General features: G+C 36.4%; 3 protein-coding genes across 3 annotated transcripts in view; all 3 read right to left on the bottom strand.

The window, feature by feature from the left end:
• Positions 1-723, bottom strand: part of LOC110449623 (GTPase IMAP family member 7-like) — an 18,114-nt gene extending 17,391 nt beyond the window's left edge. Inside the window, exon 1 of the mRNA XM_021496599.1 lies at positions 397-723. The gene's annotated coding sequence lies outside the window, so the exon portion shown is untranslated. The remainder of the gene's footprint in view (positions 1-396) is intronic.
• A 1,092-nt stretch (positions 724-1,815) lies between these two features.
• LOC110449622 (GTPase IMAP family member 7-like) lies at positions 1,816-4,189 on the bottom strand. Its single transcript, XM_021496598.1, has 2 exons — positions 4,155-4,189; positions 1,816-3,835 (listed from the first exon to the last, which is right to left on the bottom strand). The coding sequence occupies exons 1-2, from the start codon at positions 4,165-4,167 to the stop codon at positions 2,721-2,723; spliced, it is 1,128 nt and encodes a 375-aa protein (XP_021352273.1). The 5' UTR covers positions 4,168-4,189; the 3' UTR covers positions 1,816-2,720.
• Positions 4,190-5,689: 1,500 nt separating this feature from the next.
• LOC110449624 (filamentous growth regulator 23-like) lies at positions 5,690-6,659 on the bottom strand (the record flags this gene model as incomplete). The annotated part of the gene is made up of 1 exon (XM_021496601.1): positions 5,690-6,659. A coding segment is annotated over one exon (970 nt), but the record flags the coding sequence as incomplete, so codon positions are not given.
• Positions 6,660-15,621: the final 8,962 nt, after the last annotated feature.

The raw sequence follows: 15,621 nt of genomic DNA, 5'->3' as shown, positions 1-15,621 counted from the left end.
AAAATGATAGTATGCATTTGATTCAAATTGTGCACACTCAATCAAAATTGCAATGTGTTTTATGCATTTTATGATAAATACCATTCTTGCCAGATATCCAGTAATTGATAAGATATATACAAAGCCCTTTTCGTTCTCACTATTGTCTGGTATTTTGTTGACTGTAAGTTGAATGCTTGTAAATAGATAAAGGTTAAACTCAACACAATTAACTGAATCTACTCTCATTAAGTGTCGAGTATTAAAACTAGTTTTCAAAAAAAATTCAGGACAGCAATTGACCGCTCACCCCAACTAGAAGTAGTCTAATTTATTAACGTATTCAAGCTCTATGATTTAAATAAATAACTTTTATAACCAGAAAGCATAAGTTATATTACTTATTAAAATACACACCTGAAGTTGTCACGGTGGCCTTGACGACGAATTTCTTTTCGACTCGGAGTCTGTATAACGGTCTCACACACAGGTTAGGCTATATATTCAGTAATATATTGATCAGGTAAAACAGTGCTTTTCAGTCAGAGCTCCTTGATGACATTTGGCCAAGATATTTAGTTTTTTTTAAGAAATAGTTCAATAAATACCGAATCGTCCGTCAATGCGCATTTAGAAGCGTCTTGTTACCTTGATAAAGGCAGTCAAAAGTGACCACTCCTTACTTGCGAGAATTTAAATGAGTTTACCAGTCGAGTGGTACATGTAATGTCAAATGAGTAGTGGCGGGTCACTTGTCCATAGCATAGGGGCTTGTGTTTAGGAACTGCAGTTCCCATATCTTTACAGACAAGGCAAGTAATTGTCATATCAGCATGACCATAACACGATGGCCTGTGTATTTCGAACATGTTACCGTTAGTAACGGTATAAACATGAAAATATGGCAGACATTTTAATGTGCTGGTTCACAATAACAAACACTTGTGCAATCACGTGACATAGATGATTTGGCTGAGTTCTTGGTATAGATACGATCATTTATTTATTGAGGCCAGCTAAACAAAAACGATATGTGAAACAGGTGCAACACTAAGCAACCCGCCTTATAATCAAGAGAGGGTATTCTAGAACCTATATATACTGACTTGCAAGGCTATAATAACAGCAAACTCCACAGAAATGGGATATGATTTGAACTCATGATAGAAACAAAACATGTTAAAATGTGAACAAAGTGTTTTTTTGAAATGACATTATGGTACAATCGCATGTATTGTCTTGTGATGTAAATGTTGCCTACATGTATTTGTCATAATAATGATGTACTATCTGATAATATCGACATAACTATTAAATAACAACTTGCTATCTCGAAATTATGACTTTTTTGTCATAGTTACGACTTTTGATCTTGGAATAATTACTTAGCTGTCATGTAAAAACGACATAGTTATACTAAGTCGTTATTACGAGATAGAGACATGTCTTTATTAAGAGATATTAGTCGTTATTGCGACTAAGCGATGTCATAATTTCGAGAAAGCTGTGTCGTTATTTTAAGTTGGAAATTCATCTTTCTAACATCTATGAGGGTATGCAACATAGCCCCGTTCAAACATATTCCATGATGTAGATTTTATTTTCTCCGCCAGCTCTCGCTTCAAAAAACAGTAGTATAAAGGAGTGCAGCTAATCGACGAGAAATGCTATAATAATAACTAATTCAGTGTAGATTATGACAAACAATGACGTCACAATAAGAATGATAAAATGACGTCAACGTTTTGTCACACCTGAGTGATTTTAGAAGGTATGTTTGCAATGCATCTGCCACTGAATTAGCGTTTAAATAAGAGACAACAAGGAACTCATAAACTGTATACAACCCATTTTAATAAGCATTGCAAGCACTTCAGCAATCTTGAAATTAGTACAAACACATATTATTTAGAAACAAAAATTAAAATGAGTACGTAATAGACTATCCGAATTAAGAACAGGTGCAAACGTCCAGTCTATTGTCCGAAGTATCGCCCACAAAATCTCGCCACATCTGGGAGAAAAAATAAAAAAAATCCAAATGAAGAACCCTAAAATGTATGGGGTTTCTGCGCTTTCACATTCGTCACTCATTTCAGTCAGCGAAACTGTTGTATATTATTTTTTTCAAAAGTAACACTGTCCTTTCCGCTTCGTCTCTGCGATAAAACACCGTTTTGTAAAATATATGAAACTTTTTGAATTGAGCAAAAGCGACAAAATCCTGGTGTGTCGATGCAACAGCGCGTCATTTTAATATTGTGCTTTTAATATTTAGCATTCACAAAAGTTCCAATGAAAACATGGTAAATTTAAAACAAATTTCATATGATAGAAATATGCGTTTTGTATGTTGGAAATCGGGGTCCGGATCCGCCATCTCCACCCTGGATATGCCTATGAGGTATAATGAGGAAAATCTCAAAACAATATCACATTCAATCTGATAGTATAATGAAGAATATTATCATTTACAACAGCATATAAATATTTTGTTTTTGTTTTTGTAAAAGTTAGTTATGTTGTAGTTATGTTGTAGTTCAGGCAGGTAAATCTGTTTTAGTGTTTAGGTTGGCCATTGTATACATAAACACGCCGCTATAAGCAAAAGGGAGTTTAAAAAGGAGATACTCATTATAAGCTAATTCCTTTTTCTTCTCGACCTTTCCTTTTTCATGTTGAAGATGCTAGTACTCTAAAGCAACAATATCCTGTAACTAGAATGATGTTCGTTTGATTCTTCAAAATAGCCATCCAATTAGTTTCTCCCCTATAGTTGACAGCGTTGACTTTGCTACATCTACTAATTTGTCCAAGACATTCTTATCTTCACGTTCGTATTCTTTTCGGACGTTGTCACGCATGTTTTCAGTGTCCTCTCGGTGTTTTCGTTCCATTTCCTCTAATTCGAGTTTCTTCTTCCGTTCGAATTTGGCATTTTCAATTTCACTTTCTTCCATTTCTTTTTTTTCTGCTTCCATTTCTTTTCTCATTGCCTCTTTTTTTCGAAGAGTTTCTTCATGTTTCAAGGATTTTTCCATCGTTAGATTTTCCAGTTCCTGTGCCTGAATTTCCTGTCTTTTGGCTTCTATTTCCCTTTTCTTTGCTTCAAGTTTTCTCTTTTGGGCTTCCATCTCTTCCTCTACCTTCTTCTGTTGCAGCGCAATCTTCTCTTCTCCTTTAAGTCGGATCTCCTTTGCTCTTCGCTGAAATTCCAGTTCTGATCGCTCAAAAACATCATTCGAGAAGTAAGATTTTCCTGTCTCATTAATGATAGTTTGTACCATCCTCATCAGTTCGAGTACGTCAAAGTCAGTTTTCTTACCACGAGGAGAGTTATCAAACGCTAAATATTTGTGACCGCATCTCCGTAGAATATTTTTCAGTTCCTCTGGAACCTCGTTGACATACTCTTGAATGGTCACACCATCGTTTTCTAATTCATCTCGTCGTGTAAATAGTACTATCAGGTACCTGAAGAATTCTTCACCAAAGATTCGGCTGAAGTGGGTGATTGTGTTCTGCTCTTCTGGTGTGATGCGCCCTACTGAAACAACAAGAATAAAGGCGTGTGGTCCGGGAGTGAGAATTGCTATGCATTTAACGATTTCTTTTGTGACAACTTCGTTGGTTAGTGTCGTGTCAAACAGTCCCGGAGTGTCCACTACTACCAACTTCTTGCCAAAGCGCTCCGCTGTTTGGAATTCACATCTATTTGTCACTGAGGACCCGGACAGTTTAGACTTAAAGGCTTTCTTACCAAGAATGTTGTTTCCGGTTGCACTTTTACCATTCCCTGTTCGTCCTATCAAAGCTATCCGGTACTCGCGTTCTACACCGTATGAAGTATTTCGATCTATAACAAAATATACATCAAACATAAGTGTGTGGAACGTGAGAACAGTGAAAAATAGGTTAAACTTGTAGTTGTATCAGTTCCAAGTATTAGTGTTATAGTATTATAGTGTATTAGTGACAACTAAAATTACTACGACAGAATATTGAACATGCATTAGAAAATGGTTATTAAGGTTTCAATGACGGAATATTAAAACAATATGTATCATCATAATGTATTAAATTATAATATTTCTCTCTCTGTCTCTGTCTCTGTCTCTCTCTCTGTCTCTCTATCTCTCTCTCTCTCATATTAGTAATAATTAAATGATACATACCAGCCACAGCCATATTTGTTTTCTTTACGTTATCTGTATTTAAAAACGAAAATAGATCATTACTATATATTCTTTAAAAACATTAAAAGATTAATTTTACGTTATCATATCTTCCTATTTTGTGCTCTGTGTATCTGCGCACTGAAGTCTTCATGTATAATATACAACTGTTTTGATGTTACACAACGCATATCTTCCTCAATAGATATACTTTGCACTCTGATTCTTTACTTGATTACAGAATAAATATAATCCCCTTCCAGTTGTCGTCGAAAACAGGAACAATATATGACACCTCTACCGCGAAATTAAAGAATAAATCTCGTGTTTTGTATATTGGAAAAAGGTGGAAGGCTGCACGAACAACACGCAAACACGTGTTGGCTATTTGGGAACTCTTTTTTGATTCGGGAAAGCACATCGTGTTTCTTTACGAAAAAGTGTGATGATGTTTGGCCAGTATCATGCTTGGTGAATACATACAAGGTTTACACAGATGTATTAAGGTCACGTGGGTCAGTTTGTCTTGTGGCGATGATGGTTGAAGTGGTCATGGTGGTTATAGTGGTGTCGGTAATGATGGTGGTGTATTATAGGTAGTGTGGTTAAGGTGTTTTTATTGTTAGTGGTGGTGTTAATTTTGGTGGTGGTGGTATTAGTAGTGGTGGTGTGTTATTGGTAGTGGTAGTGGTGCTGGTTGTTGTAGTGTTAGTGGCAGTGTTTAGGATGGTGGTGTTAGTGATGGTAGTGGTTTTGGTAGTGGTAATTGTGGTGATAGTTGTAGTTGTGGTGGTGGTGATTGTGTTAGTAATAGTGATGATGGAAGTGGCGGTAGTAATAGTGTTGGCAGAGGTAGTGGTGTTTCTGGAGTTGTGTTGGTAGTGTTGTATGTAGCTGTGTTGGTGTTAATGATGTTTGTCGCGGTTGGGGTTGTACTATTGTTGGTGATGGTACTGGTGGCGCGAGTAGTGTTGTTAGTTGTTCTGGTGGTTATGATGGTAACGGTGGTGATGGTTGTTATGGTGTTGGTGGTGGTAGGGGTGGAAGTTGCAGTAGTAATGATGTTGGCAGAGGTTATGGTGTTTCTGGAGTTGTGGTGATAGTGTTGATGGTAGTTGTGGTCGTGGTACTTGTGGTGGTAGTTGTAATTGTAATGGTGGTTATATTTGTGGTGGTGGTTATGGTGGAGGTGGTAGTCTGGTTGTGTTGTATCTTTGATGATGGTGGTATTGAGATGTAATGATGTTGTAGTGGTGTTGGTGAGGTTGTTTGGTTTCGATGTGGTGTGGTATTTGTGGTTTGCAAATTTTTGCATGTTTTCCTGCTACATGTGTCATTGATTTTTTTTTATTCAGACTGAACTATTTGGCTTCTGTTTCGCAGAATGTCTTTGTTTCAACAATTGACGATTTTACCGATACGTTATGTACTTTAAGGTGTTCAAGTCTATCATTTTCGTCGGGTTACAGGGCAATTATGTTTAAGAAAGAGACGCTGATTGCAGGAGTGCATTTACTCATGTTAACATGACCTGATCAAAAATATAATAGAAAATAATAAAGTGGTACAATGGTGGTAATATGAGTGGTGGTAGTGTTGGAGGTGGCAATACTGATGATAATGGTGTTGGTGATTGTAGTGATGGTGGAGTTGTTGGTGGTGATGGTGTTGCTGGTGATTTTAGTAATGGAGGAGTTGTTGATTGTGATGAGGATGGTGTTGGTGATTGTAGTGATGGTGGAGTTTATGGTGGTTATGGTGTTGCTGGTGATTGTAGTGATGGTGGAGTTGTTGGTGGCGATGAGGATGGTGTTGGTGATTGTAGTGATGGTGGAGTTTATGGTGGTGATGGTGTTGCTGGTGATTGTAGTGATGGTGGAGTTGTTGGTGGTGATTAGGATGGTGTTGGTGATTGTAGTGATGGTGGAGTTGTTGGTGGTGATGAGGATGGTGTTGGTGATTGTAGTGATGGTGGAGATTTTGGTGGTGATGGTGTTGCTGGTGATTTTAGTAATGGAGGAGTTGTTGATTGTGATGAGGATGGTGTTGGTGATTGTAGTGATGATGGAGTTGATGGTGGTGATGGTGTTACTGGTGATTGTTGTGATGGTGGAGTTGTTGTTGGTGATGGTGTTGATGGTGATTGTAGTGATGGTGGAGTTTTGGGTGGTGATGATGATGGTGTTGGTGATTGTAGTGATGGTGGAGTTTTTGGTGGTGATGGTGTTGCTGGTGATTGTAGTGATGGTGGAGTTGTTGGTCGTGATGGTGTTGCTGCTGATTGTAGTGATGGTGGAGTTTTGGGTGGTGATGGTGTTGCTGGTGATTGTAGTGATGGTGGTGTTTTTGGTGGTGATGGTGTTACTGGTGATTTTAGTGATGGTGTAGTTGTTGGTGGTGATGAGGATGGTGTTGGCGATTGTAGTGATGGGGGAGTTGTTGGTGGTGATGATGATGGTGTTGGTGATTGTAGTGATGCTGAAGTTGTTGGTGGTGATGGTGTTGCTGGTGTAGGAGGTTGTGGTGGTAATGGTGATGGTGATTTTTGTGGTGTTGGAGGTGGTTATGGTGATAGTGAGTTTAGTGGTGTTGGAGGTGGTTATGGTAATGGTGTCGTTGGTGGTGTTTGAGGTGGAGGTGGTGGTGGTGTTGTTTTAGGTGATAATGGTAATGGTGGTGGTGGTGATGGTGTTGGTTGTGGTAAGTGTGATGGTGATGGTGGTGGTGATGGTGTTGGGTTGTGGTGATGGTGTTGGTTGTTGAGATGGTGTTGGTGTTGATTGTGGTGATGGTGATGGTGGTAAAACAGGTGAGACATTAAACTGAACAACCTGCCTTATAATCAAGAGAGGGTATTCTAGACACCTATATATGCTGACTTGCAATGCTATATTAACAGCAAGCTCCACAGAAATGGGATATGATTTGACCTCATGATAGAAACAAAACATGTGAACGAAGAACATTTTTTGAAATGACATGATGTTACAATCGCATGTACTGTCTTGTGATGTAAATGTTGATTACATGCATTTGTCTAGTGTTATGTTGTTTATGTCGAAACACATGGGCGGGTGACGGAAGTTATAGTAAGTGTATAGAAACAGAACAGAAGTTACACGACATCAGACCACAGGTAACCAAGCGTAGCAATAGCCATCTGTCAGGAGTATTGATACTCAAAGCGGTCTCACTCATACGTTAAAGACACGGGTTACACACTTTGGAACACACAGTATTGGTAAAAAGGAATATATTTTTTAATTCTTAAACACTTTTAACTTCAAAGTTAAAAATACATTTTTTTAAAGAAAAATGTCAAGGAAATATATGTATTGTGTGATATAGAACATCAATAAAAAAGATGTTTCAACAAAGACTTTGACATTGGAAGTATCTTAGGTTCGTTACAATGTTTTTTTTCTGCCCTAAACAAGAGCACGATATCCCCTTACTTTGTTCCCCAAAAGACCTTGTTTTATTTTTATTTCCATTGTTAAGACCCTCTTTTGTTATCTGTACTTTTGTCCTATTTTTTTGTCATTATTACATGTAGTTTAATCTATCAGTATTGTTCTTATGATACATGAAGCTACTTGTTTGGCAGACGTCAATGGATAAAGGTGTATATTTTTACCAAGACCCTAGTTAAGTCTTTTTATCAGATCTATGTACCCATTATGCCAAGTGTTTGCGCCTTGTTGTTGCAAGCAAAACAATACAATGCCGATCATATTTCCATTGTAGCAGTGTTTACACCGTTACTAATGGTGACAATCTTAGAAGATCTGAGGACAAAGTATTTTTCTATTAGGTCAAATTATAGAATTTAGCTATCTGTTTTTTAAGTCGTTAGATACGTAAACAAATTTCGTCTAAAATGTCAATATGAAGTTTTATATGTTTTATAAGTGATACACTCTAAGATTTCTGCTTATATATATAAAGTCTAACTCATAGTGGGCTGATAATCTTCTTTAAATAGTATAGCTGAAAGCGTTAATAAATAAGATGAGTAGGACAGATATTTCCTGTCTTTACTTATTTTGAAAGTTACGATTTGTTGTTCTTAAGTGAATAAACAACCGTTTTTTATTTGATAATAGTGATTCTAATTGTAACCAAAGACATATTTTGGCTGATTAAAATTGTGGCGTATTTATGTCTCGACTTGTTATAAAGTCTATGTAGGATGTTGATATACAAGCTTCTGACCAAATCACATTTTATTTGTAATTACTATACCTCCAGTGAAAATCCTATGATCTGATTAATCGAGATCAATTATTCATTTTACACTGTCACATTCGCTTAACATTCAATGGAAGGGTGCTTCCCAACGACCTAGCAACGGTTGACAGCGTGTGTGACAGTGTACGAAAAGTGACCGCGAAAAGGAGATGCGCGTACGGTTTGTTTCAGTCGCCATGTTTGTGCATTGCGATTTATCGCGCATGTAGGTCCAGAGGCACTATTTGTCACTACTGTGAATAACTTGCCGTTAATAAGTTCGACGATGTAACGCTGAGATGAGTGAGATTTCCAAGCGCTTTATTAACGTGGTAGACGGGATAAATAATTGGACGTCTGCTCAATAAAGTAAAAAGGGTTAGACTTACAGATGTCAGATGATTTGGAAAAAATCTTTTGACAGATAATTACTCGTAAAGCACGCATCGTACCGTCAAACTAACATAAACAAAGAAGTTGAGATTGATGTGATAAAAATACGATATTTGTTACAAATTTCAAAACATAATTATAGTCTATCGGTATAATAAAACAAATACTATATTCATTAGAATGTGACAGTGCCTAGGATCACCCTTCAGGTATGTCTGTCACTCCAGGCGAAGCTATGACAGTGATACCCTCGGGCACTGTCAAACTCTAATGAATGTAGTATTTATGTGATAGTTAAAAGGATAATGCTTGATGATAAAAAAAACTTTTTCAAGATTGGGTTTTCATTATTTGGATTTCCGTACGTGTTTCAATTCCAAGGGGAATATGTTCATAAATATTGATTTAGAAATCGACGAGAATTTAATTTGTGCACGGTATCATACGATTTTGTACCACAGTTGATTTTTGCGATCGTGAGAGCCATGAGTGTCAGTAATTCTTTGGCGTATAGTAGACACTCTTTTGTACGTAAAACGTAAGACGCAAAGTTGAGTCAAGAGGTTTTCTAGCTGTCACCTGTGTTACATTCTGCAATAGTTTTTTTCAAACCACATTAAATAGGCGTTACAAGATCAAATCAAATCTGAAATGTCACGTAATTGCACCATGGTTTGTTATTTGGAAGGAGCACATAAGCAAAAACATAAAATACATCTGTTATTGTAGAATTAATGTCACAAACAGTTCGTCATGAATTTAAGAAAATAATATATGAACTGTTTGTCGGATTGGTGGCGTATGAATGACTTCACACTGATTTATATAGGTGGAAACACATGGGCGGGTGACGGAAGTTATAGTAAGTGTATAGAAACAGAACAGAACAGAAGTTACACGACATCAGACCACAGGTAACCAAGCGTAGCAATAGCCATCTGTCGTGAGTACTGATACTCAAAGCGGTCTCCCTCATACGTTAAAGACACGGGTAACACACTTTGGAACACACAGTATTGGTAAAAAGGAATATATTTTTAAAATTCTTAAACACTTTTAACTTCAAAGTTGAAAATACATTCTTTTAAAGAAAAATGTCAAGGAAATATATGTATTGTGTGATAAAGAACATCAATAAAAAAGATGTTTTGCGTTGGAAGTATCTTAGGTTCGTTACAATGTTTTCTTCTGCCCTAAACAAGAGCACGATATCCACTTACTTTGTTCCCCAAAATACCTTGTTTTATTTTTATTTCCATTGTTAAGACCCTCTTTTGTTATCTGTACTTTTGTCCTATTGTTTTGTCATTATTACATGTAGTTTAATCTATCAGTATTGTTCTTATGATACATGAAGCTACCTGTTTGGGAGACGTCAATGGATAAAGGTGTATTTTTTTACCAAGACCCTAGTTAAGTCTTTTTATCAGATCAATATACCCATTATGCCAAGTGTTAGCGCCTTGTTGTTGCGAACAAAACAATACAATGCCGATCATATTTCCATTGTAGCAGTGTTTACACCGTTACTAATGGTGACAATCTTAGTTTGGATTATTCCGAATCCACAGGCTGCCGAGAAGACTAAAACCATCTGTGTTTATCTTGTCATCAAGAAGATCTGAGGACAAAGTATTTTTCTATTAGGTCAAATTATAGAATTTAGCTATCTGTTTTTTAAGTCGTTAGATACGTAAACAAATTTCGTCTAAAATGTCAAAATGAAGTTTTATATGTTTTATAAGTGATACACTCTAAGATTTCTGCTTATATATATAAAGTCTAACTCATAGTGGGCTGATAATCTTCTTTAAATAGTATAGCAGAAAGCGCTTATAAATAAGATGAGTAGGACAGATATTTCCTGTCTTTACTTATTTTGAAAGTCACGATTTCTTGTTCTTTAGTGAATAAACAACCGTTTGTTTTATTTGATAATAGTGATTCTAATTGTAACCAAAGACATATTTTGGCTGATTTATATGGTCTCGACCTGTTATTAAGTCTATGTAGGATGTTGATACATTAGCCTCTGACCAAATCACATTTTATTTGTAATTATTATACCTCCAGTGAAAATCCTATGATCTGATTTATCGAGACCAATTATTCATTTTACACTGTCACATTAGCTTAACATTCAATGGAAGGGTGCTTCCCAACGACCTAGCAACGGTTGACAGTGTTCGCGACAGTGTAAGAAAAGTGACCGCGAAAAGGAGATGCGCGTACGGTTTGTTTCAGTCGCCATGTTTGTGCATTACGATTCATCGCGCATGTAGGTCCACAGGCACTATTTGTCACTACTGTGAATAACTTGCCGTTGATAAATTCGACGATGTTACGCTGAGATGAGTGAGATTTCCAAGCGCTTTATTAACGTGGTAATCAGGATAAATAATTGGACCTCTGCTCTATAAAGTAAAAATGGTTAGACTTACAGATGTCAGATGATTAGAAAAAAAAATTGACAGATAATTACTCGTAAAGCACGCATCGTACCGTCAAACTAACATAAACAAAGAAGTTGAGATTGATATGATGAAAATACGATATTTGTTACAAATTTCAAAACTTAATTATAGTCTATCGGTATAATAAAACAAATACTATATTCATTACAATGTGACAGTGCCTATGATCACCCCTCAGGTATGTCTGTCACTCCAGGCAAAGCTATGACAGTGATACCCTCGGGCACTGTCAAACTCTAATGAATGTAGTATTTATTTGATAGTTAATAGGATAATGCTTGATGATAAAAAAAACTTTTCAAGATTGGGTTTTTATTATTTGGATTTCCGTACGTGTTTCAATTCCAACGGAAATCTGTTCATAAATATTGATTTAGAAATCGACGAGAATTTAATTTGTGCACGGTATCATACGATTTTGTACCACAGTTGATTTTTGCGATCGTGAGAGCCATGAGTGTCAGTAATTCTTTGGCGTATAGTAGACACTCTTTTGTACGTTAAACGTATGACGCAAAGTTGAGTCAAGAGGTTTTCTAGCTCTCACCTATGTTACACTCTGCAATTGGTTTTTCAAACCACATTAAATAGGTGTTGCAAGACCAAATCAAATCTGAAATGTCACGTGATTAACATGGTTTGTTATTTGGAAGGAGCACATAAGCAAAAAAAGAAAATACATCTGTTATTTTAGAATTAATGTCACAAACAGTTCGTCATGAATTTAAGAAAAAAAAATATGAACTGTTTGTCGGATTGGTGGCGTATGAGTGACTTCACACTGATTTTTCGAGTTAGCATGATCTCTTTAGAATGGCTTAGGTAAAACAAATGCCAGTCCAAAAAGACTTTGCCGTCAGAAATACTTGATGTTATCTATGCAATGATGGTAATGGTCTACTCGTCAGCTTATGGATTCGTTATAATAACAACAGTCTAGATTGTCACCTTTAGTAATGGTTTAAATACTGCCGCTATTGCAAAAGCTCTGTATTAAGCATGGGACATTTTATGTTACAATTGAAGTGATAAAGAAAAGAGAAAAAAATATGTTTCTCAAAGTAGTACATGTAACACGAGTAGGCGACCTCCACGTGAATATGATTCAACCAATGGTGCAACAAAATGTCATTCATCAATATACTCAGTTGATTTCAACAGATCTTACCGTCCACCGATAATTGTCTTATGTCGTAATAACTTCAAACCTATTTCCTAAAAATGACGTACTATCTTATAATAACTGCACATCTATTTCATAATAACATCTTGCTATCTCGAAATTACGACTTTTTGGTCATAATTACGACTTTGTATTATGAAATAATTACTAAGCTATCTCGTAAAAACGACATAACTATTTAGTAATTACGACTTATAACAATCATGTATATGACATACTAAGTCGTTATTACAAAAAAGCGTCATATCGAGATAGCAACTTGTCTTTATTAAGATTAATACGATTAAGCGATGTCATTTTAAATATAGATAGCTGTATCATTATTAAAAGATTTCGGTGAGTCGTACCTGCTTCCGTACTTAACCGAGTCGTTCTTCACAAATGAAAGATGTTGATCTACTAGCCTCTGACCGAAACGCACTATATTGGCAAATAGGAAACAGATTAGTCATTTAAGCATTTTTTTTTAAACATCAAAACTGAAAATGATTTGGATAAAAGTTTATACAAAAAATTCCAATTGTTCTATCTTTTATTTTTGGATTTAGGTAATCGATGAGAACAAAAATGCAATTAGGGTATTTTTTATCTATAATGGACAGTTTTGTACCCGACCCGGTAAACAATGACGTGTGTTAAATGTTCATTATGCCATTTTTATGAGCTTAACATATTTAAACGTGTGTTCACCCAAGCGTGAAATGACAGACTGTACGCTTCACCCGCTCTGTATATATTGTTAAAAGATTGATAACGAGCCAAATCACTCCACTGTCGCGTTCACAGGTAGAGGGCTTGTGTAACGTACATGTATGTGTACCTGGCTATAACCAATCTCAGTATTCATGTATTTATTCACCACGGACACTAACACTAAACAAAAACATTCACTTCTGTCGAATTCTTGAGCTCCGTCTTCTACGTTTCAAAGATCTTTTAAGAAACTTAAGCCATATGAGTTATCAATGTTTTTTTTCCAATTTCAACATATTTTATTGACATAGAAGAAATGTTACACTGTCAAAAGGATTGGACAACAGGCTTATAGCCTATATAAGTCCTCTTCATTGGTGGCAGATTTCTGGTATATATACAATTTAATCAACATACATTTCATTTTGTAGTAATATATTTGTGTATCCATCATTCTTGGTAATTCTGCAAATTTTGGTATAGAGAAAAATTGCAGGTATATAAGGTCTATAGAAAGTTATAATGAAATGATCACAAAGAAAAATCCTTAAAATTCCGATTATATTTCTTCTAGATATTGTCTTTAGTTCTACTGCCAATTTGTACTTAAATCTAATAGATATTTACATAACTAACAGATTGTTATACAAAATATGGCGTTGGTGGGGGAATGGGATAACTTATATAATTAACAGGTTATAAGGGGATAATTCGCATAAAATAGTGTATAAATTAGATTCAGTCTGCAATATACAATGTAGTTAAAGATATATATATATATATCGGTTATAGACCGCATATAGTATACAAGCTATCCTATCAGATTGAAGACCAAACAGTCGTTGTGTTACGTTAAGGTCTTCAACTGAACACTGTACAGGATCCAGAGCAAATGTTCCTGCGGTATACAATCACACTAATGCATTTGAGTAGATTTATGGAAAAATTGCAGATCTTAAGTACGTACACTAGAAATTAAAGATATAAGGAGAATGAGAGAATATAAGAGGAAAGCATAACACTACCATGATAACTAGCCAGATATGCACTCTTGTACGAATGTATGTTGCTTTTATAAATAAGTGTTATTATTTACTAATATATATACATGTATATATATATATGAATTCAACATGTGCGCAATTGCCTGGTATTATACTCGATATTCAACAATTTTTTTTAGTTTTAACAATGAGTTATCAATGCTTTCTGACTGTGATAGTATTAAATCTCTTTGTATAAGACTCCAGATGCCCACTATTCTCTCTATGAACACCAGCTAGTTAACGGTTGGGTTTTCGTCCTTCTGGAGTCAAACAAGTTTGTAAATTGCAAAACGTTGCGTCCACGATTTTGAAACTTGACATCCACCGGATTGCATCTGCAGTGCGCGTTCTTATGCTTAAGGACATCATCAGCATTGAAGATAGACCACTAACTCCTTTGGTTGCGTCTCTCCCAGCTGATAATTTAGATCTGAAACTCCAACTGGACGATCTTGATCAAAATAACCGCTGTCCCTTATTAGGTTTTCCAGATTTCCAGAATGCACGCTGTCGGAAGACTCCACTGGGAATATCACCGAAACAGGCACCACAGAGTGTGGAATGGAGTTAGCCCCCAGGGACGTGGAACGGTCGTACCTTGTTGGTGGACACGTCAGAGGATCATAATGCGCTTACATTCAGTGGAAGCAAAATTTAAACTTCTTGGATATATCGGTAAATTCCAGGACAATACAGCATTCACCAGGGTGACTGTACACGAGGATTAGACGAAATATCGAAGGCAATTAGCATATCATGCAAGGATAGTCATCAGACAGCGTCGCGCAACGAAGAAAAAGACGACACACGGTATTATTATAGTATACCAACGTCATAGTTCCATGTACGGCTACATAAAGGACCAAATCACAGAGGCGGGCCGGCTTCTGGTACCGGTCAATCAGCAGGACAGATCAAGTTTGGATCGCGTGCACAGTGGCTTTGAGAGGTCTACGCTCTGCTTTTANTCACGTAAAGGTACAAGGCAGATCGTACGTGATAGACAAATCTAGTACGTGGTATGACATGTTATATCTCTGTCTGAGGTGCGAGAAAAACATGCTGCTGGTGCAAAAATTCTACAAACGGTACCATGTTCCGTATTTTCTTCTTCATCTAGCAGAAATATCAGTACAGTGAAATTTGTTGGGAGTTGATATTGTTAGTTTAACATGACAATGTCAATGCTTTAATAAAATTGAAACTTCCCCGTGTGTAATGAATTCGTGTGTACTGGAGGTTTTGTGTTGGTGTATTCGTGATAGTGCGAATGGAATGCCGAAATCACACCACAGTACACCACAAAGTCCCATAATGCTGACAATAGGTAGACAAGTCCTTACCGCTACCCATTTAAAAAGCTGAACGTTATGCAGAGATCAATCAATTAGAAGGACTTTTGTATGTTCCGGCCTTGAGACAGAATAACCTTCCCCACCTAAATTAGC

This window comes from Mizuhopecten yessoensis, unplaced genomic scaffold (assembly GCF_002113885.1).
Source record: "Mizuhopecten yessoensis strain PY_sf001 unplaced genomic scaffold, ASM211388v2 scaffold4721, whole genome shotgun sequence".
Classification (NCBI taxonomy): domain Eukaryota; kingdom Metazoa; phylum Mollusca; class Bivalvia; order Pectinida; family Pectinidae; genus Mizuhopecten; species Mizuhopecten yessoensis.
Note: the sequence above shows the minus strand (reverse complement) of the source record. Positions and strands in the feature narration are given on the sequence as shown.